This window comes from Eleutherodactylus coqui, unplaced genomic scaffold (genome assembly GCF_035609145.1).
Source record: "Eleutherodactylus coqui strain aEleCoq1 unplaced genomic scaffold, aEleCoq1.hap1 HAP1_SCAFFOLD_71, whole genome shotgun sequence".
Lineage (NCBI taxonomy): Eukaryota > Metazoa > Chordata > Amphibia > Anura > Eleutherodactylidae > Eleutherodactylus > Eleutherodactylus coqui.
In genome coordinates this window covers 388906-415853 of record NW_027101939.1, presented here as the reverse complement: position 1 = coordinate 415853, position 26948 = coordinate 388906, and the positions used below count along the sequence as shown (strand labels likewise).

General features: G+C 49.1%; 1 protein-coding gene across 1 annotated transcript in view; it reads left to right on the top strand.

The window, feature by feature from the left end:
* Positions 1 to 26948, top strand: part of EPB41L4B (erythrocyte membrane protein band 4.1 like 4B) — a 222769-nt gene that overhangs the window by 127836 nt on the left and 67985 nt on the right. The window contains exons 5-6 of the mRNA XM_066588660.1: positions 17441 to 17485; positions 26103 to 26155. Of these exons, the coding sequence (XP_066444757.1) occupies positions 17441 to 17485; positions 26103 to 26155 (98 nt within the window). The remainder of the gene's footprint in view (positions 1 to 17440; positions 17486 to 26102; positions 26156 to 26948) is intronic.

The following is a 26948-nucleotide window of genomic DNA, read 5'->3' as shown; positions in this document are numbered from 1 at the left end:
CCTTAGGTGTATTCTCTGATTTTACAGAAGAAATATTTGTACCTTTTTTCCTTAGTGCACATGAAAATAAGGATTTAGACCCCAAAATGGATCCCCCTGTTTGTCCTGTGTTCAGAGACATACCCACTGTGGCCCTAATCTTTTGTCTGTATGCACAACGGGGCCCAAACCGAAAGGAGCAGCCGGTGGCTTTCAGAACAGACATTTTTCTTGAAGGTGATTTAGGCTCCATTGCCCACTTGTAGAGCCCTTGAGCGTCCAAAATTATAGAGAAGCCCACATGACCCCATTTTGAAAACTAGACCCCTTAATGAATTCATCTGCGGGTGTGCTGTGTATTGACCCCACAGATTTTGAAAGAATCTAAGAAGCAGAAGGAAAAAATTATGGTGTTCATTTTTTGGCAATTGTGTAATTTTAAAAAAAGGTTTTTTTTTTATACAGCGCACACATGAATGAAGTTTTACACCCCAAAATGGATCCCCCTTTTTGTGCCGCGTCCATAATCATCCCCATTGTACCATTGTAGCCCAAATATACTTACAGGACACATCGCAAGACCTATAATAGAGGGGACACCCGTTGGATTTCAGGGTACAACTGGATAAATTCCGGCCTTATTGCTGACTTGTAGAGCCATCAAGCTGACAAAACGATAGAACGCCCCCCCCCCTTCTCCCCAATACCCCATTTTGAAATCTAGACCCCTTAGCTTATTTATCTAGCAGTGTACTGAGCATTCTGACACCACAGTTTTTGCAAAAATTGTTATAAAGTAGGTAAATAATTTTCATTTTTTTTTCACAAATGTGGCTTTCAGTTTTCTATGTTTCTAGCAGGTAAAACTAAGATGCGCCCCACATGTTATAGCACTAGTTCTTCTGTGTTCTGCAATACCTCCATTGTAGCCACAATCTGCTTACAGGACACCTGGTGTAGGGGCCCAGAGTTAGGGCCCCTCCAGCATTGAACTTGTGTGTTTCGGGTTTGTCTCTTGGGTCAGAAATGCTTTCTTTTCTCCCTAGGCCCCCTCGTCCACGGCCGAGGTGGAATATCGCTAGCGATATAACCCCCATGGAGGAGAAGGGGAGAGCGCTGTTAGGTCTCTGAGGTGAGCCTATCTGTTAGATGGGCTCACTGCGGAGAATCGCGGCAATTGCAGCATGCCACGATTTAAATCCCGCGAACAGAGAATCGCTATGATTCTCCACTCGTGGACGCCGACACTGCGCTTTCCAGAGCAATCCTATGGAAAGCCTCACAGAGTGTGATTTGCGGGTGATTTTATTGCCAGTGGATCATCGCCCATGAACAGGCAGCCTTGGGGAGAGCACCTAGATTGTGAGTGAGGAGACTCAAAAGGCCATTCATGCTCCTCTGGGTAATATGCAAATAAGGGAGATGGAGTAACACCTCCACAGTGCCACCTATTGGAAGGCAGCATTCCTTCAAGCCAGAGTTAGACTCTTTATACAAGCCTTGTAATAATGACTGGGAATTAAAGGGGTTGTCTCGCGAAAGCAAGTGGGGTTAAGCACTTCTGTATGGCCATATTAATGCACTTTGTAATATACATCGTGCATTAAATATGAGCCATACAGAAGTTATTCACTTACCTGTTCCGTTGCTGGCGTCCCCGTCTCCATGGCTCTGTCTAACTTCAGCGTCTAATCGCCCGATTAGACGCGCTTGCGCAGAAGGGTCTTCTGCCATCGGGTCTGTTCGGCAGCAGCGGTGTTCTGGCTCCGCCCCCTTGTACGCATCATCGCGTAGCTCCGCCCCGTCATGTGTGCCGATTCCAGCCTCCTGATTGGCCCTGAAGACCCTTCTGCGCAAGCGCGTCTAATCGGGCGATTAGACGCTGAAGTTAGACGAAGCCATGGAGACGGGGACGCCAGCGCAGGGAAGGTAAGTGAATAACTTCTGTATGGCTCATATTTAATGCACGATGTATATTACAAAGTGCATTAATATGGCCATACAGAAGTGCTTAACCCCACTTGCTTTCGCAAGACAACCCCTTTAAAAGCAAAGCTAGACTCCATGCACAGACAGCCAGCTGGTATGGTTGAAACACCTGGTCAGACAGCTCTGCACCCTCCATAAATTTTATTCTAGTCTGTGGGTCAGACAGGTTTTCTTTTGACCGTAGTAGCCTTTCTCTCCCATACTATTACTGAGCTGCCTGTGTATAGTTGAGAGCATGTAGATGCCCTTTTTGTCATGAGACTTTACTGTGAGCAGAGGGTTACTTGCAAGTGCCTATGATGCCCACTTTCCAAGCGCTTGTGAGGATCCGCTCTGTTTTTTCGTATTGTCTTGCAGACTTCTGTATTTGTGTCATGGAAAGATTTGTATAGTGGGACACTGGTGTAGTAATTGTTCGTGTATACATGGGTACCCCTTGTGTAAAAACAGCCCCTTTTTATGCCAATGTTGTCTAGGCAATCTGGGGGATTAAAGTGGTGGTCCCTGCCTTCAAATATAAAGAAATAGTAGGTATATCATGTAGTGCTCTCATACACCTTATATAATTTGACGCCATACCTGGCGCATTTAGGTGGCATAAAGTGTCGGAAGGAAAGTCAACCCTTAAAGGTCATCGGGGACACATCAACTGACAGGTTTTTCTCAGAGAAGTATATATATATATATAAAATGTATTTCCCAGTGATCTCCGCGACAGGACCACCTCCTCCTGATAAGAACACAGAGAGGTTTAAAAGCTCCTCCCCCTCTCCCACTTTCCTCAGTGTTATTCCTGTCCTGCAAGGAGGCAGGGATTGCAAATTGGTGCTGGGCGAGATCCCAGTAGTAAAAAGGAAAAGAAGAAACTTCTAAAGGATCAGAGTTCAGGGAAAAATCTGCCCTCCCTTCTTGAGGATCAGTTCCTGGGATGCTGCATGGGGCAGTTAACTCAGGCCGGATTCAAAGTGGGGACCGCAGTCTCCTCCTCGTTCTGTCCCTGATACTGCTGGCTCACGGAGGCTTGTTAGCCCGCATAGGGTCCGTGCGGCACTGTCTGGCTTCCTTAAGCGGCGGCGCTGGTTGGGTGAGGGGGGGGGCGGGGGCAGAGCCACGATACTACGTGACCAGCGCTATGACTCAATCTTTGGGGGTCTGGGGAGAGACGTAAACACGCTTTCCCAGTCCATATTGTAGAAAGCTGATTTGGAAAAAGTGGAACAAACCTGATACAGGATCTTTCACTACCAAAGGTATTAAAAGGCGCTACCTGTTTTTCGGAGGAAGTGTGCACAGATTGGGAGGAAGTACCCAAGGTGGACGTTCCCCTAGCCTAGGTGGCCAAACGAACGACCCTACCATTCAAGGACACCACATAGCTGAAGGATCCTATGGATCAAAAGGCATAGGCTCTTTTAAAAAAAGACCTGGGAAGCAGCAGCTAGTCTACTCAAGCCAGGCATATCGGACACTTATGAGGCTAGAACCCTGACATATGGTCAGTTAGAGCTTCATATATCCAATAAGACCCAGAGGGATCAGATTCTGGACTCACTCCTAATCTTAAAAATGGCTACAAATTTTTCGAAAGGTGCATCAGCAGGGACGGTGAAGCTATCGGTATGCGCTTCAGCATTATCCAATTCCACCAGAAGGGTGCTATAGCTGAAATCCTTTGGGGGGGGGGCAATTTTTATTTGGCCAGATTTGGATAAGATCCTTGAAAAAGCAGCGGATAGGAAGAAATGGTTTCCGGAGGAGAAACAACAAAGGAGGAAAACCCTTTTTTTGGAGGGCCCCGGCTCAGCATTCTGAACTCGATAAGCGTAAAGGCAAAACAGGCTAGTGGAGCTACCCTAAGGGGGGCAAAGGGAGGGGATTCCTTTTTAACCCTCATCAGGGACTTCTCCAAGCCAAAATCATGACGCCATCCCTGTAGGGGTGAGGTTGCAGGCCTTTACAGGCCGATGGGCCCCAGGCTTGCGAGGTCTCCTCGAGTCACGAAATTCTACATCAGGGATATCAAATTCACATAGATTCACAAATTCCTCAGATTTGCGCTTCACATGGGGTGAACAATGAGGCGTTTCCAATTTACCTGCCTTCCCTTCGGGATCTCGTTGGCCTGCCGAATTTTCACCAAGATCATGGCCAAACTAAGGGCATGCCTAAGGCAGAAGTCAATCCTGATTGTACCTTACATCGAAGATATCTTGGTTATAGCAAAAACCAGGGAGCTCCTAGTAGAACATCTGACGAAAAGCATTCACCTGCTCGAATATTTAGGGTGGATAATAAACTGGGAGAAATCTGATGTAACTCCAGCCAAAAAAAGTTGTTTCTAGGTATCATGCTTGATTCAAAGAGTCAATGCTCCTTTCTTCCTGGGTCAAAAAGACAGGGGTTACAACTCCAGATCTGGGAGGCAATGTCCTTATTAAGGAAGCTGCCTTCATGCATCCTGGGGGTAGCCTGGGCTCAAGCACACACCAGATCTCTACAGGGTGCAATTCTCTTGGCCTGGGACAAAAGGCAATCCTTACTAGGAGCTAAGATGCACATAGAAAACACAGTGTAGGCTTCCCTGCGCTGGTGGATGTCGTCCTCGAGTCTGTTCGAGGGGGGGGGGGGGGGGTCATTGGCTTCAAAATCCAGCTTTATGCATTGCAACAGACGCAAGTGCCCAGGGCTTGAGGGCTCATGTGGGAGACCGACTTCAAGGGTCCTGCCCCCAGGGGTGAGGAATCGGTCCTCGAACTACAGAGAACTCTGAGCAATTTGGGAAACTCTTCAGCTATTGGGAGAGTCTACATCCTGATCCGACAACACCACAGCAGTTGCCCACAACCGGCAGCAGGGGGGAACGAGATTCCCATCCTTACAGAGCATCTCACAAAAAATCTTTCTTTGGGCAGAAAATCAGGTCCTATCAATATCCACAACGTACCTGAAAGAAACCTTCGATCAGAAAGCGGACTATCTCAGAAGGAGACATATAGACCCAGGGAAATGGTCTCTGTCTCAGGAGGCCTTCAAAATCTTGACGAACAAGTGGGGGGTTCCACTTTAAGAGGAAATTGCAAGGTGAAGAGCTTTTTCTCCCTCAGCACAGTAGACCAGCCGGTGGCAGTAGATGTGTTTACCCAGAACTGGGGCAGAGGATTGGCCTACACATTTCCTCCAATCTAATCCCGAAGGTCCTCCAGAACGTCCACTCCCAAAAATGTACGCTTATACTAGTAGCTCCATTCTGGCCAAAGAGGAGCTGGTTTGGGCTCCTAAAAATCTTAAGCCTACAAGGCCCAGTCCTCCGTCCCGATCAACCGGACCTTCTGATGCAGGGTCCCCTAAGCCATCCAAACGTAGCAGGTCTCTGCATGACTACATGGATTTTGAAAAATCCATGTTGTGGGAAAGAGGCTTCTCTGAGAAAGTAACACAGACCTTGTTATCAAGTAGGAAATTAACTAATAGAATTTAACTGAAAGTCTGGAAGAGCTATATCTCGTGGGGTCAGTAAATGAAGCTCCAGGTTTCTTCTCCAGACATCCCGACAATACTTGAATTCATGCAGGAGGGCCTAGATAGGGGCCTCTCCCCAAATACACGGAGGGGCCAGGTAGTGTCCCTTAGTGCCTTTTTTGACACCAGGCTCTCTGAGATAAGATGAGTCAATAGGTTGTTGAAAGCAGCAGACAGATTGAAGCCAAAAATTATGAATCTGGTCCCTAATTGGAACCTAAATTGGGTCCTCAGGGCTGTGTCTCGACATAATAATTCCCTTGTTTTTTGATTAATCCTAAAAATGATCAAGAATGAGAATTCAATTATCTGGACGTCAGGAGAGGAGTCCTGCAATATATTGACGCCATAAGTCAATGGAGACTGGCCCCAAAAATTAGATAAACAATCATCCTAATAGGGGAGAGAAGGCGGCGAAAAGTTCTAGAGCCAGGTGGATCCACCTGGCCATCATTGAGGCATATAGGGAAATAAAGAAACCCCCACTAGACTTAAGCCCACTCTACAAAGGCAGTATACTTTTTCCTGGGCCGAACATGCATTGGTAGAGCAAATAGGGGAGGAAGGCCTGAGAAAAGGGGAGGAAGAACTTAGATAAAAAGGGGAGGAAGACCTGAGAAAACTCAGACCTCAAGGTTGGATTTCAGAAAGGCAGATTTCAATGAACTCAGAAAGAGAATGGGAAGAATCCAATGGCTGGATGTTCTTAAAGGGGTTGTCTCGCGGCAGCAAGTGGGGTCATACACTTCTGTATGGCCATATTAATGCACTTTGTAATATACATCGTTCATTAATTATGAGCCATACAGAAGTTATTCACTTACCTGCTCCATTGCTAGCGTCCCGTCGCCATGGATCCGTCTAAATTCGCTGTCTTCTGGCGTTTTTAGACGCGCTTGCGCAGTCCGGTCTTCTGCCTTGTGAATGGGGCCGCTCGTGCCGGAGAGCTGGTCCCGCGTCATCATCGTAGCTCCGCCCCGTCACGTGTGCCGATTCCAGCCAATCAGGAGGCTGGAATCGGCAATGGACTGCACAGAGCCCACGGTGCACCATGGGAGAAGACCCGCGGTGCATCGTAGGTGAAGATCCCGGCGGCCATCTTGGAGAAGGAAGAAAGAAGTCGTCGTAGAGCGGGGATTCGGGTAAGTAATATATATATATATATTTTTTTTTTTTAACCCATCCTTTGGGTTTGTCTCGCGCCGAACAGGGGGCCTATTGAAAAAAAAAAAAACCCGTTTCGGCGCGAGACAACCTCTTTAAGGACAGAAATGCCCAAGAAGGTTGGGAAATATTGCGAAATGAGATTCTCAAAGCACAATCGTTAACAATCCCTAAAAGAAGGAAGAATGGGAAGCATGTAAAGAAACCAGGCTGGATGAACGCAGAACTTGCGCACATGTTAAGCAAAGAAAAATATGTTTCTCCATTGGGAAGAGGGGGAAATATCTAAAGAAGAATATAATACAGCCTGCAGAAACTGTAGGGCAAGTGCCAGAAAAGCTAAAGCTAATAATGAATTGAGGCTTGCAACATAGTCCAAAAGCAATAAAAACGGATTTTAGGGGCATGTCAAAAGCAAAAGATAAGTCAAGGATGCTATTGGATGCTTACAAGATGAAAATGGTGAATTGGTTAAGAATGATGTTGAGAAGGCCCGATTTTTAAATTCCTATTTTGTATCTGTTTTCTCTCAGAAAGTAGATGGCACATCAACTGATCTTCCCTGTGCTATTGGGGGAATAAAAGAATGCGGGCTATCCATAAGCAGAGATGGTGAGGGAACACTTAGCTAACTTACATGAATTCAAGTCTCAAGGTCCAGATGAATTACATCCTAGGATACTAAAGGAAGCAGCAGAGGTAATTGCTGAACCACTCGCCATAATTCCTGGAGAGCAGGAGAAGTCCCAGAAGATTGGAAAAGGGCAAATGTTGTCCCTATCTTCAAAAAAGGAAGAAGGTGGATCCAGGAAACTACAGGCCTGTGAGCCTGACTTCTATAGTGGGAAAGATTTCTGAACAAATTATTAAACAGCATGTATGCAAGTATTTGGATGAGAATGGAGTAATGAACCAGAGCCAGCATGGGTTTGTAACAAACAGGTCATGTCAGACTAATCTAATTTCCTTCAATGATAGTATCACTGACTGGGTTGATCAGGTAAATGTGGTGGATATAGTTTTTCTTGACCTTAGTAAATAATTTGACAAAGTATCTCACACCATACTTATTGAAAAAATGACCAAATCTGGGATTGACAAGGCAACTGTTAGGTGGATTCAGAACTGGCTGAGTGATCATACTCAAAGAGTGGTCATAAATGGCTGCACAGCCAAGTGGAAGAATGTATCAAGTGGGGACCACAAGGCTCTGTCCTAGGCCCAGTGTTGATCAACATTATTATAAATGATCTGGAGGAGGGAATTGATGGGAAACTGATCAAATTTGCCAATGACATAAAGCTAGGAGGGATAGCTAACACTAGGGAAGAGAGAGAGGATTAAAAAAGATCTAGAAAAGCTTGCACAGTGGGCAGCAACTAACAGAATGGTATTTTTAACAAGAAGAAATGCAAAGTCCTACATCTGGGCAAGAAAAATGAAGAAAGAACCTACAGAATGGAAGGAATGGGGCTAAGCAGCAGCACATGTAAAACAGACTGGGTGTACTAATAGATCATAGACTGAACATGAGTCAACAGTGTGATGCAGCAGCCAAAAAGGCAAACACAATTCTGGGATGTATTAAGAGAAGCATAGAGTCTAGATCACATGAGGTCATTATCCCCCTCAATATTCCAGATGAGGTCTGACTAAGGAAGAGTAGTGTCCAGTTCTGGGCACCCTACTTTAAAAGACATCAACAAACTGGAGCAAATTCAGAGAAAAATTACCAAGATGGTGAGCGGTCTGCAAATCATGTCCTATGAGGGACGGTTAAAGGATCTGGTAATGTTTAGCTTGCAGAAGAGAAGGCTGAGAGGAGACTTAATAGCGGTCTACAAATATCTGAAGGGCTGTCACAGTGCAGAGGAATCAGCCCTATTCTCATCTGCACAAGGAAAGACTAGAAGCATTGGGAGGAAACTGAAAGGGAGGAGACACAGATTAGATATTAGACAGTGAGGGGGATCAATGAGTGGAAAAGGTCACCATGGGAGGTGGGGAATTCTCCTTCAATGGAAGTATTCAAACAAAGGCTGGACAGACATATGTCTGGCATGATTTAGTGAATCCTGCACGGAGCAGGGGGTTGGACCCGATGACCCTAGAGGTCCCTTCCAACTCTACCATTCTATAGTTCTATGGAAGGCGGAAGTATGGAAAAAAACGCATACTTTAATCTAACACTAAAGGGTAGATATTCAGGCGGTCACAGAGTCCTCTCAGCTGTAGTCCCACCCTGACAAGAGTTTAGTTGGTATGTCTCAGGTGGTGCTGTCGTTGAGACGACTGGAAAAAGTTGGATTATACCTACCCGATAATTGGGTTTTCAGGAGTCACCACGACAGAACCTGTACATCTCAGCCCCAGGAAAATGTAATTTCAATTTTCATGAAAATATCCCAGTATATGTAATACTTTAGTTAAGCTCCTATCCCTGGCGGTTCGTTAGAAATAACTGAGGAAGATGGGAGCTTTTAAACCTCTGTATTCCTGCTCTATCAGCAGGGGGCGATCTCAAGTGGTGCTGTGTTGGAGCCTCCTAAAAACCAGATTATTATTTTTTTTTTTTTACCTTTTTTTTAATAAATGCTCTTTCTGAAAGTGTGTTTTTTTTTTTTTGTTTGTTTTTTACATTTTTGAACAACTTAGCGATCCTCCCTTAATTTTTTCTTACCTGACAATGTCCCACTACAATGTGTATGATGTAAGTTCACTAGTAAGTTCATAAATTGATTCTTCCTTCTTCACACAACTGCCCCCGATGATCCATTACAAGAGTTCCTGATAGTGGGTATGTTGCTCCTCTTCCACCCTACCAGCTTTGGCAACAAGGTTCTCTGTCTTCACTTCTAATTGCATTTTCTCTTAATTCCACCTGTCTATATTGCTTTCATTACTAAAATTCAATTGGTTCAGCTGTGTGATTTTTGCAAAGGCGTTGATGAATAATAATTATCATATTTGGGGTTATTTATTCATATTGTGCCATAACGTTTATTGACAATCTACAAACAAATCATCCTTTTTCCAGGTTTCGTGCTTGTTAACCTCTTAACGACGGCCCCATTGCCTTTTTACGTCCTGGCTTTGTGGGCTTTAATCTCCAGGGACGTAAACACATGCTTTCCCTGAGGATTAAAGCCCCGTGGGCTGAGGACGTAACGGCTCCATGCTGTCTGTTCCCGGAGATAGCCAACAACCTGGGGCTGTCACGGTGGGCCATGGGAAGCCCCTCCACCCAGGCAATGTGATTGGTGCTATCCAATGGATAACGCCGATCATATTATTAAATTAAATAAAAAGTGTAAAAAAGTTAGTTTCAGCTCTCCTCACGGATCGCATCGATGAGGGGCGCTGCAACTATTCACCCGCGTCCTCTGCGATGTCCCACGACGATCTGGCCATCTTCTGTGCATGCGCGTCTAAAGAAAAATGGCAACGGACGCACAGAAGACTGGATCGTCACGGGACATTTGAAATCTAATGGATAACGTTGATCACTGAAAAGTTTTGTTTTTTTTTTAAAAAAGGATGGTAAAGTTTAAAGTCTCACCTCCACCTCCCCTCATATATCGGATCCATGAGGGGTAGTGAAAAAACTCAACTCCGTCCTCCGCGATGTTCCGCTGCGCTATGGTCCTTCCAGGACCTCACATCGCCTTCTGCGCATGCACAGGAGGGCTCGCAGCCCCCAGGAGATTTAAAATCCTCCGGCTTCCGCCTAGCATGTGCAGCCTGGAGCAGAGAGATGTCACCGGGGACCACTGTATGCGGTTCCCAGGCATATGATCACTGTTAAGTAAAAAAAAAAAGTTAAAAAAAGGGAGTTTCATCTGCCCTCACGGATCATATCCATGAGGGAGCATGAAATGGCATACGTAAGGCCTCCGAAATTAATCCTTGGACCTTACAACGGCTTCTGGGCATGCGCCCATCGCCAAAATGGCAGACGCATGCGCAAAAGCCACAGATTGCCCGGGTAATTTAAAATCTGTCTGCTCCTGGCTACCAAACATAGCCGAGAGCCTGGATCAGTGACCGAGGGCCACGATGAAGGGTCTCCAGTCAAGTGATCGCTGTTATCACAGTTATCCATTGGATCACGTAAAGGTTAAAGACTGTTGAACTTCATTGCTCCTTTCGGTTTGGGCTCGTTGTGCATCCAGACAGAAGATTATGGCCACAATGGGTATATTAAGCTCTGTGGAATATGTTGGCGCTATGTAAAGATTATTATTATTTCTGAACACGGGACAAACAGGGGGATCCATTTTGGAGTGTAAATCCTCACTTTCATGTGCACTGTAGAAGAAAAAATGTCTTTGAAATGATGTATTTGCAAAAATATGACATTTTTATTTTTTTCACCCCTAAATTGCATTAATTTCTGATAAACTGTGGTGTCAAAATACTGCTGACCCCCTCAGTGAATACATTAAGTGGTGTAGTTTTTACAATGGTGTCATTTGTGGGGGTATCCATCATTCTGACACCTATGAGCCTTTACAATCTCGGCTTGGTGCAGGAAAACAAAGTGTTCCTCAAAATGTTAAATTTGTACGTCTCCTAAATGATTAAAAAAAGCAACAAAGTTTTTCAAATGTGCGTCCAGAATAAAGTAAACAGATGGGAATGTATATCTTGGCAAACACTTGTACCGTATGTTTGCACATATTTGAGAGATTGCAGTTGAAAATGTGAAAAAAAAAAATTTCCCCCCAAATTTTGGCACTTTTAATAAATATGCACAAATTCTATCGATCTATTTTTACCAGCTAAATAAAGTACAACATGTGGCGAAGAAACACTGTCAGAATCACTGGGCTATGTAAAACCTTTACAGGGTTATTCTATGTTAAGTAACACATGTCAGGTTTCCAAAATTTGGACCTTGTCACTAAGGCGCAAACAGGCTTGGTCAGTAAGGGGTTAAGAAAACCTCTGAGCAATTTTAAATACCCTTTTTTTAAAGATGAAAATAAGATGAAACTATATTGCAATCTTAGGCAAAAAACACTACTAGGTCTTAGAAACAACTTACAAAGTGTCGGAAGGTCTGTGAGGATGGAGATAAAAGGACTGAAATCGGAAGCCGAGATCCATAATGCTGCCAGACGGGCTGAGATTAGCAAGTGCGATGCTAGAGGGTGAGCTTACCCAGACTGGCTCCTAAGACCACCGATTCAATCAATACCCACCTTTTATCTGAAGATGATGTCCACCAATGTTTGATTTGGTCCAAAATCGTTGAGTGAAAATGCTTAATATATTTCATTGGGCGGAGCGAAAGTGGAAAAGGTCATTCTCGCTTGAGTGAAGGAGTCTGGGATAGAAATGTGTGGCAAAACTATTGTTTTAACCGCTGCTTTCCTTACTGCCCAGGAAATGAAGGGTTTATGGGAGTTATTCAAGCGTTGTGGAATGTAGTTTACCATGGGCAGACCATTCTTGATGAATGTATAGGAGCTTGGGCTTGTCAAATGGATACCTAGAGAAGGTATGGAATGATCATTCCATACATACAGGAAGCAATTTTTGTTGCCTAGTTTTATTGCCCATCCCAACACCCAGCAATCGAGATTTTGTATGGTTTACCTTTTATAACATGATTTTTTTTTCCCAAAATCTGAAATTACAGAGGAGGTAGGGTCCGTTAAAGCTAAGATGACCTCATCTGCATATAGTCCTATTCGGTGGTTCTTTTTTCCTAATTTTAATTCCTTTTGATGTTGTTTGTTCTAATCTGCTCAGTTAGAGGTTCCATAAGAAGGGCATAAATAAGAGGTGAGAGGGGGCAGCCCTGTCGAGTGCCATTAGAAACTGTCAATAAAGGAAAAATGACGAAAGTCAATCAAAGATGAAGAAAAAATCTGTGCAAATGATGCCGAATATTACAAGATTGCAGATTTAACAGGACCAGAGAAACCAAACTTCCTAAAGGTAGCTTCTAAATAACCCAGTGAATCTGATCCAACCCCTATTCTGCATCTAGGGTGAGGAATAAAGAAGGCATACCACCAGGTTCAGCAGTCTTAAAGAGATCCAGGAAGTGGTGGGTTCCATAGGGAGCCCATCTCTGGGGGCCAAAACTTATTTGATCTGCAACAACCAACGTTGGAAGAATAGAAAAGCGTCCGATGTGGAGGATCTTAGAGCAGACCTTTTTACAGCCGTATTCAATGGGGAGTTAGATGGAGAAGTAGTTTCTAATTTTTGTCCTTTGACAGATTTGGATAAAGTGACAATAAGGGCCTTTAACCTTTCTGGGGGGAAGGAACCCTTCTCCATTGCCTTGTTAATCACAGTCACCAGTTAGGGGGCCAGAAGGAAAGAGTATGTCTTATAATTACCATTAGAGAAGCCATCTGGCCCAGAGATTCGGGAACTGTTAATGTTTTGGTGGCTTCTAGAACTTCAGACTTAGAGATGGGTGTAGACAGAGGCTAATTAGTTGGGTGACGGGCACAGGAGGTTAATGTGCCGGAGAAAATGTTACATTTCTTTCAAACGGGATTTATGTGTATTTGTATCTGCTCTTAGAGTACAAAGAGAGCAGTAATATGAGGCAAATGCATTAGCAATTTCTTGGGGAGGAGCAATTTTATGCCTGCTAGAAATGATCATTTTATTAGATTTACGACTTTTAGGTTGTTTGACCAGTAGTCCCCCAGTACGGTTATCATGCGCGTAAAACTGCATTTCCTAGGAGCTGTAGATTTGGTTCGCTTCCTGACCATTTTAGGCTGGGAATAACCAGATATTTTGTAGATTGGTAATGTTCCTCTTTGTTGTTGTTATAGGCTATTCATCTTTAGCAAGTTACTCTTATAGTCCACAAATGGATAACTCAAGAATGTACATTTTATGAAAAATGACAAAAACTGATGCATGGTCAGGTTATGAGCTACTTTGGAGCAAAAAATTATCAAGAATGCAGGGTTCAATTGACCGTGGCTTTATATGATGATGTAGTCTCTCATACACTAGCTTAGCAAGGAAAATGTCCTGCTTTTAATAAGTGCAGCAGTAAGAGTCCATTTACACTTAGTGATTTTCGAGCGATAATCTTTCAAACAGTTTGAGTGACCATTTTAAGTGATCATCTCTGCATAAATCTAAGTAGCTAATTAGCTACTAAAGAGTTAATGCAGGCAGAGCAGGATACCACTGCGATCACTACAAGAACAATGCAGCTGTTTTGCATATGCAAACAGCTGCATTGTTCTCAGAGCTCTCAGCTGGTGTCCCGCTGAGAACTGCCAGTGGGATACCAGCTGAAAGAATCTTATCGGCGCTGCCGGCTGAGATATCAGCCTGAGACGCTAAAAAGAGTCATCGCTCATTTTTGTAGAAAACTAGAAATGAGCGATGCACGAACAGTGCACAATGGCAGCACGTTTAGACACAACGATTATCGTTGTCTAAATGGGTTGTAAGTGTCTTACTGTGGGCTGAGAACTATATCACACCGCCCTCTGTCACATTCTAAGACCTAGAACTTTACCTTTACGCTGTGTAAAAGCTTGTTTTTTTGCAGGTGAACTGCTGTGATTAGTACCACTTAGAAATGTATGTACCTCAGAGTACTTGATTCAATTTTTGGGGGAATTGGGAATCCAAAAAACTATGGTTTCCCCCAGCTGTCCGCTGCCGCATTTGGTTCCCCCTGCTGTCCGCTGCCACATTTGGTTCCCCCACTGTCCGCTGCCACATTTGGTTCCCCCACTGTCCGCTGCCACATTTGGTTCCCCCACTGTCCGCTGCCACATTTGGTTCCCCCACTGTCCGCTGCCACATTTGGTTCCCCCACTGTCCGCTGCCACATTTGGTTCCCCCACTGTCCGCTGCCACATTTGGTTCCCCCACTGTCCGCTGCCACATTTGGTTCCCCCGCTGTCCGCTGCCACATTTGGTTCCCCCGCAGTCCGCTGCCACATTTGGTTCCCCACTGTCCGCTGCCACATTTGGTTCCCCCACTGTCCGCTGCCACATTTGATTCCCCCACTGTCCGCTGCCACATTTGGTTCCCCCTGCTGTCACATTTGGTTCCCCCCGCTGTCTCCTGCCACATTTGGTTCCCCCCGCTGTCCGCTGCCACATTTGGTTCCCCCCGCTGTCCGCTGCCGCATTTGGTTCCCCCCGCTGTCCGCTGCCGCATTTGGTTCCCCCCGCTGTCCGCTGCCGCATTTGGTTCCCCCCGCTGTCCGTTGCCGCATTTGGTTCCCCCCGCTGTCCGCTGCCGCATTTGGTTCCCCCCGCTGTCCGCTGCCGCATTTGGTTCCCCCCGCTGTCCGCTGCCGCATTTGGTTCCCCCCGCTGTCCGCTGCCGCATTTGGTTCCCCCCGCTGTCCGCTGCCGCATTTGGTACCCCCCGCTGTCCGCTGCCGCATTTGGTTCCCCCCGCTGTCCTCTGCCGCATTTGGTTCCCCCCGCTGTCCGCTGCCGCATTTGATTCCCCCCGCTGTCCGCTGCCGCATTTGGTTCCCGTCCGCTGCTGCATTTGGTTTCCCCCGCTGTCTGCTGCTGCATTTGGTTCTCGTCCGCTGCTGCATTTGGTTCCCCCACTGTCCGCTGCCACATTTGGTTCCCCCACTGTCCGCTGCCACATTTGGTTCCCCGCTGTCCGCTGCCACATTTGGTTCCCCCGCTGTCCGCTGCCACATTTGGTTCCCCCGCTGTCCGCTGCCACATTTGGTTCCCCCACTGTCCGCTGCCACATTTGATTCCCCCACTGTATGCTGCCACATTTGGTTCCCCCTGCTGTCACATTTGGTTCCCCCCGCTGTCTCCTGCCACATTTGGTTCCCCCCGCTGTCCGCTGCCGCATTTGGTTCCCCCCGCTGTCTGCTGCCGCATTTGGTTCCCCCCGCTGTCTGCTGCCGCATTTGGTTCCCCCTGCTGTCGGCTGCCGCATTTGGTTCCCCCTGCTGTCCGCTGCCGCATTTGGTTCCCCCCGCTGTCCGCTGCCGCATTTGGTTCCCCCCGCTGTCGCATTTGGTTCCCCCCGCTGTCCGCTGCCGCATTTGGTTCCCCCCGCTGTCCGCTGCCGCATTTGGTTCCCCCCGCTGTCCGCTGCCGCATTTGGTTCCCCCCGCTGTCCGCTGCCGCATTTGGTTCCCCCCGCTGTCCGCTGCCGCATTTGGTTCCCCCCGCTGTCCGCTGCCGCATTTGGTTCCCCCCGCTGTCCGCTGCCGCATTTGGTTCCCCCCGCTGTCCGTTGCCGCATTTGGTTCCCCCAGCTGTCCGCTGCCGCATTTGGTTCCCCCCGCTGTCCGCTGCCGCATTTGGTTCCCCCCGCTGTCCGCTGCCGCATTTGGTTCCCCCCGCTGTCCGCTGCCGCATTTGGTTCCCCCCGCTGTCCGCTGCCGCATTTGGTTCCCCCCGCTGTCCGCTGCCGCATTTGGTACCCCCCGCTGTCCGCTGCCGCATTTGGTACCCCCTGCTGTCCGCTGCCGCATTTGGTACCCCCCGCTGTCCGCTGCCGCATTTGGTTCCCCCCGCTGTCCTCTGCCGCATTTGGTTCCCCCTGCTGTCCGCTGCCGCATTTGGTTCCCCTCGCTGTCCGCTGCCGCATTTGGTTCCCGTCCGCTGCCGCATTTGGTTCCCCCCGCTGTCTGCTGCCGCATTTGGTTCCCCCCGCTGTCTGCTGCCGCATTTGGTTCCCCCCGCTGTCCGCTGCCGCATTTGGTTCCCCCCGCTGTCCGCTGCCGCATTTGGTTCCCCCCGCTGTCCGCTGCCGCATTTGGTTCCCCCCGCTGTCCGCTGCCGCATTTGGTTCCCCCCGCTGTCCGCTGCCGCATGTGGTTCCCCCCGCTGTCCGCTGCCGCATTTGGTTCCCCCCGCTGTCCGCTGCCGCATTTGGTTCCCCCCGCTGTCCGTTGCCGCATTTGGTTCCCCCCGCTGTCCGCTGCCGCATTTGGTTCCCCCCGCTGTCCGCTGCCGCATTTGGTTCCCCCCGCTGTCCGCTGCCGCATTTGGTTCCCCCCGCTGTCCGCTGCCGCATTTGGTTCCCCCCGCTGTCCTCTGCCGCATTTGGTTCCCCCCGCTGTCCTCTGCCGCATTTGGTTCCCCCCGCTGTCCGCTGCCGCATTTGGTTCCCCCCGCTGTCCGCTGCCGCATTTGGTTCCCGTCTGCTGCTGCATTTGGTTTCCCCCGCTGTCTGCTGCTGCATTTGGTTCTCGTCCGCTGCTGCATTTGGTTTCCCCCGCTGTCCGCTGCCGCATTTGGTTCTCCCTCCCCCGCTGTCCGCTGCCGCATTTGGTTCTCCCTCCCCCGCTGTCCGCTGCCGTGTCTGGTTCTCCCTCCCCCGCGTGTCCGCTGCCGCGCCTGGTTCTCCCTCCCCCGCGTGTCCGCTGCCGCGCCTGGTTCTCCCTCCCCCGCGTGTCCGCTGCCGCGTCTGGTTCTCCCTCCCCCGCGTGTCCGCTGCCGCGTCTGGTTCTCCCTCCCCCGCGTGTCCGCTCGCGCCTCTGGTTCTCCCTCCCCGCGTGTCCGCTCGCGCCTCTGGTTCTCCCTCCCCCGCGTGTCCGCTGCCGCGTTTGGGTCCCTACCCCCTGCATTCGGTTTCCTCTCTCCGGCTGCCACATTTGCTTCTGTGGCTTGTGCTATTCTCATCCTATTCGTCATGTCAGGACAGGATCTGAAAAAGAATAGTAGATGAGGGCATCTGAGAGCAGCCGACTGTCTAAGCGCAGCGGCATTCAGGGGGTACATTATGCACAGAAGATGCTGCTCCGTTGCGTCCCGAATGCTTGTTTTCTAATGGTCTTTTTTGTTTTCCCCGCAGGTACTTATTTGTATTACAGCTCAGACAAGACGTTCTATCCGGAAAGTAAGTGCCGCCTTGTGTTACAGTATTCCAAGCACTGTGTGTAGTATGCCGCAGTCCGCTATCGCTGCACGCCATGCCAACAGCCCATTGCTTTGTATAAGGCCACTCACACCAGCGGTGCTTCACACGTGTATTACTCACGCGAAAAAAATGACCGCATGTTCTATCTAGGCCAAAATAATCCATGCGGATTGGCGGCAAGTAGGCCTGTGTAAGCCGGCATTCTGTAGATCTGAAGATGTGCCATATTGTTAGTATTTGTCATAATATAACCTGATTCCGTGGTGTTTGATGGCGACACAAAGCACATCGCACACGTTGGGAAACATGCAGCAGAACTCGTGCAAAGGAAAAGTAGAGGAGTTGCCATGACAACCAATCATTTCACATGGCTTCTGAAAAACGAAAGATGAAATCTGCTGGCTGTGAAAGCAACTTGGCTTTTTTGTTGCACAGTTTTATTTTTTTTCCAACACTTTTGTTTTTATTGATTCCCCCCCCCCCCCCCCCCTTTAATGACAAAACATTAAAAATCAATATACAAACCTGGTTTGTGTAAAAATAGTGTAATTAAATGCACCCCAACAGAGGGAGTCAGAAATAGGATGGGGGGAAAAATAGAGGGCAGAGGTAACAGGACCCCTCTGAGACCGGTGCAGGAAACCGTAAGATGTCTAGCAGTACGTAGGACGCCATCGATAAGTGTGTTTTGGGTTGTGCCAAGTTCTAACTCTACGCGCTATCCACAGGATTGGAGGTGCTGAATCCCCACGCACTGCAGTGGAAGCAGCAGAGGCTGCAGAGCGCCTGTGCAGGTTATTACAGCCGGCCGCGGCTGATCTTCATTTTTAAACCCTTCAGAACCAGAGATTTTTTTTTCCCTTCCAAGAGCCATACATTTAAAATGTTTCCATTGCCATGGCCTGCGAGGGCTTGTTTATTGCAGGATGACTTGTATTTTTCTAATATTACAATTAAATTTACCAGATAAGGTACGGAAAAACTTAAAAAACATTTTAAGAAGGGAAAAAAAAATGTAATTATGCAATTTTTGTAGAAGTTTTAGTTTTTACAGCATCCACAATGCAGTATGAATGACCTATGAGCTTTGTGGGTGAGTAGGAGCACGCCGATACCAAGTTTATATAGTGGGCTTAGAAAATAAAATGAATAGTAAAATTGCGTCCCATCGCCGTATTCTGAGACCTGTAACTTTTTGTTTTTTCACGTTTTTGCCGTGTGAGCTGTACGTTTATTATCCCAATACTTTAGGAGCTGGAATAGCAAAAAAAGAATTGTAATTCTGGCATTTTGTCCATTTTTTCCTGATGCCTTCAACGGCTGCTGTTCTAGCCCATCAGCACACCCCTGACTGAGCTGCAGGGGGCGCTGGAAGGGGTGCCTCCTGTTGACTGTTTAGACACGTCTGTTTTGACAATGGCCTGTAAATGTTAACCGCCACAATTGGATCTAGCTCTAATCTCGGCAGTTACAGTTACGGCTGATAGCCACCCGGTATAGAGTGGACTGAGCTCCCGAGCCCGCCACATATACCCTTCATTACCAGCCAATGTAAATTGTATCATAGGCAGTCATGAAGGGGTTAAGGTTAAAAATACTTAAGACCCACGTTAACAAATACGATCAACAGATTTCTTTTAACTCGCCAACCGCCTTAGCCAGACCGTCAAGCCTGGCCATCAAATACCTGCCCAAATAATAGGTGCCATTTACCCTTCACTACTAAGAGCCATGGCATTCCCAGCAATACTGGATATACAGTGGATAGAAGTCTACACCGCCTGGTAAAAGGTCACGTCATGTTAAAAAATCAGACAAAAGGAAATAATTTCAGATTTCTAACATTATTGCGGCTCTTGGAATGCGGCGACACAAAAGCACACCTTTAAAAAAAAAAAATGTTTTAAATGTACAAAAATAGTTAAACATAAAAAAACAGTATAAACCTGGTATTGCCGGAATAACGTGATCACACTATTTATTCTGCACGCTGAACGCCGTAAACATGGAATCCAAAAAACTACCGTGTTTCCCGAAAATAGGTCTAACTATCAGGGTAGGACCTATCGGGTTTTCGGGGGAGGCTTGAAATATAAGGCCTCCCCCAAAAATAGGACCTATCTCAGGTACACCACAAAAAAAAAATACTCACATGGTCCGCGGCGTCAGTGGCATCGGTGGCAGTGGCGGCCATTCACAGCCGGCACCCGATGAACTAATCACAGCCATTCAGTGAATGACATCACTAAATGGCTGTGATTGGCTCATCAAGCGCTGTCTGTGATTGGCTGCCAGCGCTCGATCAGCCAATCACAGTGCTCGCTTTGCTGGAGGCGGGGTATTCAAAGTCCCGTCACCAGCAGAAGGCATCTGTGAGACGAGGAGCATGCCGCGGCGCCGGCGGATACCATTTGGAGGCATCGGGACGCCGCGGACCAGGTAAGTAAAAGCCCCCCTGAAAATAAGACACGGTGCCCTTTTTGGGGGGAAACATATGACAGTGTCTTATTTTCAAGGAGAGATCGCTGTACTGACCCCTGATATATTATACACAGTTATTCGAGCGCCGCCTTATTACAGTCCTGGGTATAATAGATGATTGCAGAGATCTCTGTACTGACCCCTGATATATTATACATAGTTATTAGAGCGCCCCCTTGTTACAGTCCTAGGTATAATAGATGATGGCAGAGATCTCTGTACTGACCCCTGATATATTATACATAGTTATTAGAGCGCCTCCTCGTTACAGTCCTGGGTATAATAGATGATGGGAGAGATCTCTGTACTGACCCCTGATATATTATACATAGTTATTAGAGCGCCCCCTTGTTACAGTCCTAGGTATAATAGATGATGGCAGAGATCTCTGTACTGACCCCTGATATATTATACATAGTTATTAGAGTGCCCCCTTGTTACAGTCCTGGGTATAATAGATGATGGGAGAGATCTCTGTACTGACCCCTGATATATTATACATAGTTATTAGAGCGCCCCCTTGTTACCGTCCTGGGTATAATAGATGATGGGAGAGATCTCTGTACTGACCCCTGATATATTATACATAGTTATTAGAGCGTCCCCTTGTTAAAATAAATCCCAATTGTGATAACCTTTCTGGGTATTGTAGTCTATCCATTCCATTTATTTTTGCTGCCCGCCTTTGTACCCGCTCAGCCTCTGATATGTGTTTCTTGAATACTGGGGCCCAAAATTTGTGTACAATATTCCATGTGTGGTCTGACCGGTGACTGACCAGTGAAAAGGAAGAACAATGTTCTCTTCACGTTCCCCATTACTTCTTTTGAAATCCACTTCTGGCTGATCGTATTCACTGTGCCCCATGGAATAGGTCAGTGGTTCCCAAACCCTTTCAGCCGTGGAACCCTTTTTGAAGCAAAAGTTTCTTGTGGAGCCCCGCAGAGGGTTCGGCCAGGGGAGGGGTTAGGGGCGTGGCTTATCATGGCGCATGATTTTTACCTCTGTCAGTCTAAAAAGGTCAGGCCCATTTAAAAGAAGAAAACAGGGAGAAGTGCTGGATGGGCTATTGATATACATTATATTTAAAATTAGCATGCCGTGGAATTAAATCTCGCACCACATGTCACCGGTTTTGTTCAGGTATTTTCTACAGTGTGTGGATGGGATTTTAAAAATCTCATCAACTTTGCTGCTACAGCTACTGTGAATTCTGCAGCAAATCAGCCTGTGTAGTAATAGTAACCCCCTATATTGGTGGCCCCAGTAATAATCGCATCGTTATATTGGCCCCAGTAGTAATGGTGTCCCCCACAGTGACCCCAGTAGTAATGATGTCCCCCACAGTGACCCCAGTAGTAATGGTGTCCCCCACAGTGACCCCAGTAGTAATGGTGTCCCCCACAGTGACCCCAGTAGTAATGGTGTCCCCCTACAGTGACCCCAGTAGTGATGGTGTCCCCCTACAGTGACCCCAGTAGTGATGGTGTCCCCCCTACAGTGACCCCAGTAGTGATGGTGGCCCCCACAGTGACCCCAGTAGTGATGGTGGCCCCCACAGTGACCCCTGTAGTGATGGTGGCCCCCACAGTGACCCCTGTAGTGATGGTTGCCCCCACAGTGACCCCAGTAGTGATGGTGGCCCCCACAGTGACCCCAGTAGTGATGGTGGCCCCCACAGTGACCCCAGTAGTGATGGTGGCCCCCACAGTGACCCCACTACTGATGGCGGCCCCCACAGTGACCCCAGTAGTGATGGCGGCCCCCACAGTGACCCCACTAGTGATGGTGGCCCCCACAGTGACCCCAGTATTGATGGCGGCCCCCACAGTGACCCCAGTAGTGATGGCAGCCCCCACAGTGACCCCAGTAGTGATGGCGGCCCCCACAGTGACCCCAGTAGTGATGGCGGCCCCCACAGTGACCCCAGTAGTGATGGCGGCCCCCACAGTGACCACAGTAGTGATGGCGGCCCTCACAATGACCCCTGTAGTGATGGCAGCCCCCACAGTGACCCCTGTAGTGATGGCGTCTCCCACAGTGACCCCTGTAGTGATGGCGTCTCCCACAGTGACCCCTGTAGTGATGGCGTCTCCCACAGTGACCCCTGTCGTGATGGCGTCTCCCACAGTGACCCCTGTCGTGATGGCGTCTCCCACAGTGACCCCTGTCGTGATGGCGTCTCCCACAGTGACCCCTGTCGTGATGGCGTCTCCCACAGTGACCCCTGTCGTGATGGCGTCTCCCACAGTGACCCCTGTCGTGATGGCGTCTCCCACAGTGACCCCTGTCGTGATGGCGTCTCCAACAGTGACCCCTGTCGTGATGGCGTCTCCCACAGTGACCCCTGTCGTGATGGCGTCTCCCACAGTGACCCCTGTCGTGATGGCGTCTCCCACAGTGACCCCTGTCGTGATGGCGTCTCCCACAGTGACCCCTGTCGTGATGGCGTCTCCCACAGTGACCCCTGTCGTGATGGCGTCTCCCACAGTGACCCCTGTCGTGATGGCGTCTCCCACAGTGACCCCTGTCGTGATGGCGTCTCCCACAGTGACCCCTGTCGTGATGGCGTCTCCCACAGTGACCCCTGTCGTGATGGCGTCTCCCACAGTGACCCCTGTCGTGATGGCGGCTCCCACAGTGACCCCTGTCGTGATGGCGGCTCCCACAGTGACCCCTGTAGTGATGGCGGCTCCCACAGTGACCCCTGTAGTGATGGCGGCTCCCACAGTGACCCCTGTAGTGATGGCGGCTCCCACAGTGACCCCTGTAGTGATGGCGGCTCCCACAGTGACCCCTGTAGTGATGGCGTCTCCCACAGTGACCCCTGTAGTGATGGCGTCTCCCACAGTGACCCCTGTAGTGATGGCGTCTCCCACAGTGACCCCTGTAGTGATGGCGTCTCCCACAGTGACCCCTGTAGTGATGGCGTCTCCCACAGTGACCCCTGTAGTGATGGCGTCTCCCACAGTGACCCCTGTAGTGATGGCGTCTCCCACAGTGACCCCTGTAGTGATGGCGTGCCCCACAGTGACCCCTGTAGTGATGGCGTGCCCCACAGTGACCCCTGTAGTGATGGCGTCTCCCACAGTGACCCCTGTCGTGATGGCGTCTCCCACAGTGACCCCTGTCGTGATGGCGTCTCCCACAGTGACCCCTGTCGTGATGGCGTCTCCCACAGTGACCCCTGTCGTGATGGCGTCTCCCACAGTGACCCCTGTAGTGATGGCGGCTCCCACAGTGACCCCTGTAGTGATGGCGGCTCCCACAGTGACCCCTGTAGTGATGGCGGCTCCCACAGTGACCCCTGTAGTGATGGCGGCTCCCACAGTGACCCCTGTAGTGATGGCGTCTCCCACAGTGACCCCTGTAGTGATGGCGTCTCCCACAGTGACCCCTGTAGTGATGGCGTCTCCCACAGTGACCCCTGTAGTGATGGCGGCTCCCACAGTGACCCCTGTAGTGATGGCGTCTCCCACAGTGACCCCTGTAGTGATGGCGTCTCCCACAGTGACCCCTGTAGTGATGGCGTCTCCCACAGTGACCCCTGTAGTGATGGCGTCTCCCACAGTGACCCCTGTAGTGATGGCGTCTCCCACAGTGACCCCTGTAGTGATGGCGTCTCCCACAGTGACCCCTGTAGTGATGGCGTGCCCCACAGTGACCCCTGTAGTGATGGCGTGCCCCACAGTGACCCCTGTAGTGATGGCGTGCCCCACAGTGACCCCTGTAGTGATGGCGTCCCCCACAGTTACCCCTGTAGTGATGGCGTCCCCCACAGTGACCCCTGTAGTGATGGCGTCTCCCACAGTGACCCCTGTAGTGATGGCGTGCCCCACAGTGACCCCTGTAGTGATGGCGTGCCCCACAGTGACCCCTGTAGTGATGGCGTGCCCCACAGTGACCCCTGTAGTGATGGCGTCCCCCACAGTTACCCCTGTAGTGATGGCGTCCCCCACAGTGACCCCTGTAGTGATGGCGTCCCCCACAGTGACCGCTGTAGTGATGGCGTCTCCCACAGTGACCCCTGTAGTGATGGCGTCTACCCCCCCACCCCGTTGCCCCCTGTAGTGATGGCGTCTACCCCCCCACCCCGTTGCCCCCTGTAGTGATGGCGTCTACCCCCCCCACCCCGTTGCCCCCTGTAGTGATGGCGTCTACCCCCCCACCCCGTTGCCCCCTGTAGTGATGACGTCTACCCCCCCACCCCGTTGCCCCCTGTAGTGATGGCGTCTACCCCCCCCCACCCCGTTGCCCCCTGTAGTGATGGCGTCTACCCCCCCACCCCGTTGCCCCCTGTAGTGATGGCGTCTACCCCCCCACCCCGTTGCCCCCTGTAGTGATGGCGTCTACCCCCCCCCCATTGCCCCCTGTAGTGATGGCGTCTACCCCCCACCCCGTTGCCCCCTTTAGTGATGGCGTATACCCCCCACCCCGTTGACCCCTGTAGTGATGGCGTCTACCCCCCACCCCGTTGACCCCTGTAGTGATGGCGTCTACCCCCCCACCCCGTTGACCCCTGTAGTGATGGCGTCTACCCCCCCACCCCGTTGACCCCTGTAGTGATGGCGTCTACCCCCCCACCCCTTTGCCCCCTGTAGTGATGGCGTCTCCGACAGTGAGCCCAGTAGTAATGGCGTCTCCCACAGTGACCCCAGTAGTAATGGCGTCTCCCACAGTGACCCCAGTAGTAATGGCGTCTCCCACAGTGACCCCAGTAGTAATGGCGTCTCCCACAGTGACCCCAGTAGTAATGGCGTCTCCCACAGTGACCCCAGTAGTAATGGCGTCTCCCACAGTGACCCCAGTACTAATCACTTGCGTAGCACAGTTTGGTAAATGCTAGTATATATAATGCCTTGGACATGTCTTAGCCTGCTTCTCCTGACTGACACCTTCCAATAATCAGACCCCTTTGATGTTCTGTAAGATGTTTATGGACCAACCAAGAAACTGTCAGGAAAATCCTCCTAGAAGAGCCGAACTTTATATGGGGAAATCAGAATCGCTGTAAATGTCGTCGGAGTACAGACTACCATCTACCAGATGGTTGCAGGTGATTGGCTAATTCTGAACACAACCACACCCACAAACATAAGGGGGTGTGAACACTTATACAACCACATTACTTTACTTTTATTAATTTTATTTTTCCACCATAGATGCTTTGTTTGTTTTCCGACAGACATGCAAGATAACGGGTCACATTAAGGGTGGAAATCTGAAATGATTCCGCTTCGTTGGCATTTTATCGGGTGTGCTGACTTTTTATATCCACTGCAGATAGTCTGACCTTCTACCCTCCCCAAACCAAGGTTTGTTGCCACGCCAAGGTCATCGCCTTCTCTAGTGAAAGCGTGTTGATAGGTTCAGGTTTATTACCAATTTATATGCATTACGAGGGAAAGCGCAGACCTCGGCCAGATATTGGCTGAGATGATTGGCGCTAAAATTAGCCATAAAACAACAGGAATGCTAGAAATCCTATGTGGATCCCCTCCAGAGAGTCCAGGACCCCTTCAATCCCACCATTTATAAAGCATTACAATGAAAGGTAGGATCACACCTATTGTTATAGGTGATGTATAGAGCTCACCTCCTCTGCCTCCCTGCACAGTGACATCTACACAGATCACACAACATGCATTATGTTGTACATTAGTGGCGCCATTAAATATATAAAACTCATCAAACAAGCCCTCATGTATGGAAAATAGAACTGGCTCCTCGAAGATGAAAGAGAGCCAATGGCAGATGTGAAATGGTTGTATCCACAAGGGGCTAAACCTCTCAGAACCTTATCAGTTCCTCCTTGGGGACTGGCCGGATCACCGGCTGACCCTTTGCTTCCAAGCATGCAGTAGCACGTGTCTGACCTCCTGACATTTCGGCTAGGCTTTCCAGGTTTTCCCTTTTCACAGTGAGTTGCAAGAATTTCTAATCATGTAAATTCTTGACTTTTCTGCCCAGAGAAAAAAACTGATTTTTAGTGAGCATGCCGGCATCCGTCGTCCGAGGAGCAGCTGTGCGCATGTGAACAGCCGCTACACGTCATGGCAGCGCTGGTACTGGCGGTTCCTCACTTACAGCCTGCACCTCTCTGCTTGTTTTATAGGTTACCATGTCCTTATGAGACGGCGGTGGAGTTGTCGGCTCTCTGCTTGCAAGGTAGGTCTGTGCCTGGTAGGTCGCCCTCGCTCCAGCCTTGTTCGCACCAACGCGTCGCCTTGTGGCGTTCTGTCCCTCCGACACATTTTTGGCACAGAGAGACAGAATTAAACGCTTCTGTTACCGCCATTGATTTCAGTGGGGCTTAAAAACAAAGAGCGAATGTCCGCTTTCCATTTGCTTCCAGTCCGTTCGGTTTCCATTTCTAAACAAAACAAATGGCGCGTCTACAAGAGATAAACGTCAAGCAGCCGGGCAGAATCTGTGATGCGCGCAGAAAGCTTTGTGTCCCCTGTTTTACCCCCGCTATCTATTACAGGTACAGACTATGTTTTGTATTGGGCCACATTCACACCGGGCCGAGTCTGGGCCTACCAACGGGTGTTTTTCTCGCCAATGTGAGGTGTTTTTTATTCTGAAAGGCATCACAAAGCTTCTGTGAAATTGCGCTCCTCAGGCGCTTGTTTCACGTGCATCAGAGGATCGCAAGAGTTTCCCATTGATGTCATTTGGAATACCTTACACGCACATCGGAAAGTATGCGAGCGCCATGCAATGCCTTTTATGGTCCCGGTGGAAACAACGGGCAAGGCGTCCCAAAGATGGAGCTTGCTGTGATTTGTATCCTCAGTGCATCGCTCGTTCAGAAGAATGGAATTTATATTCCTGTGAGTTTTGTGCTGAGATTCCCACCTGTGTGAATAAGCCCCTAGGAGGAGGGAGACTAGTGAACAGTCTAGGACTGTATGTATGACCGCCGTTCTTCTGTTGGACTAGTGGCATCTCTGTATAA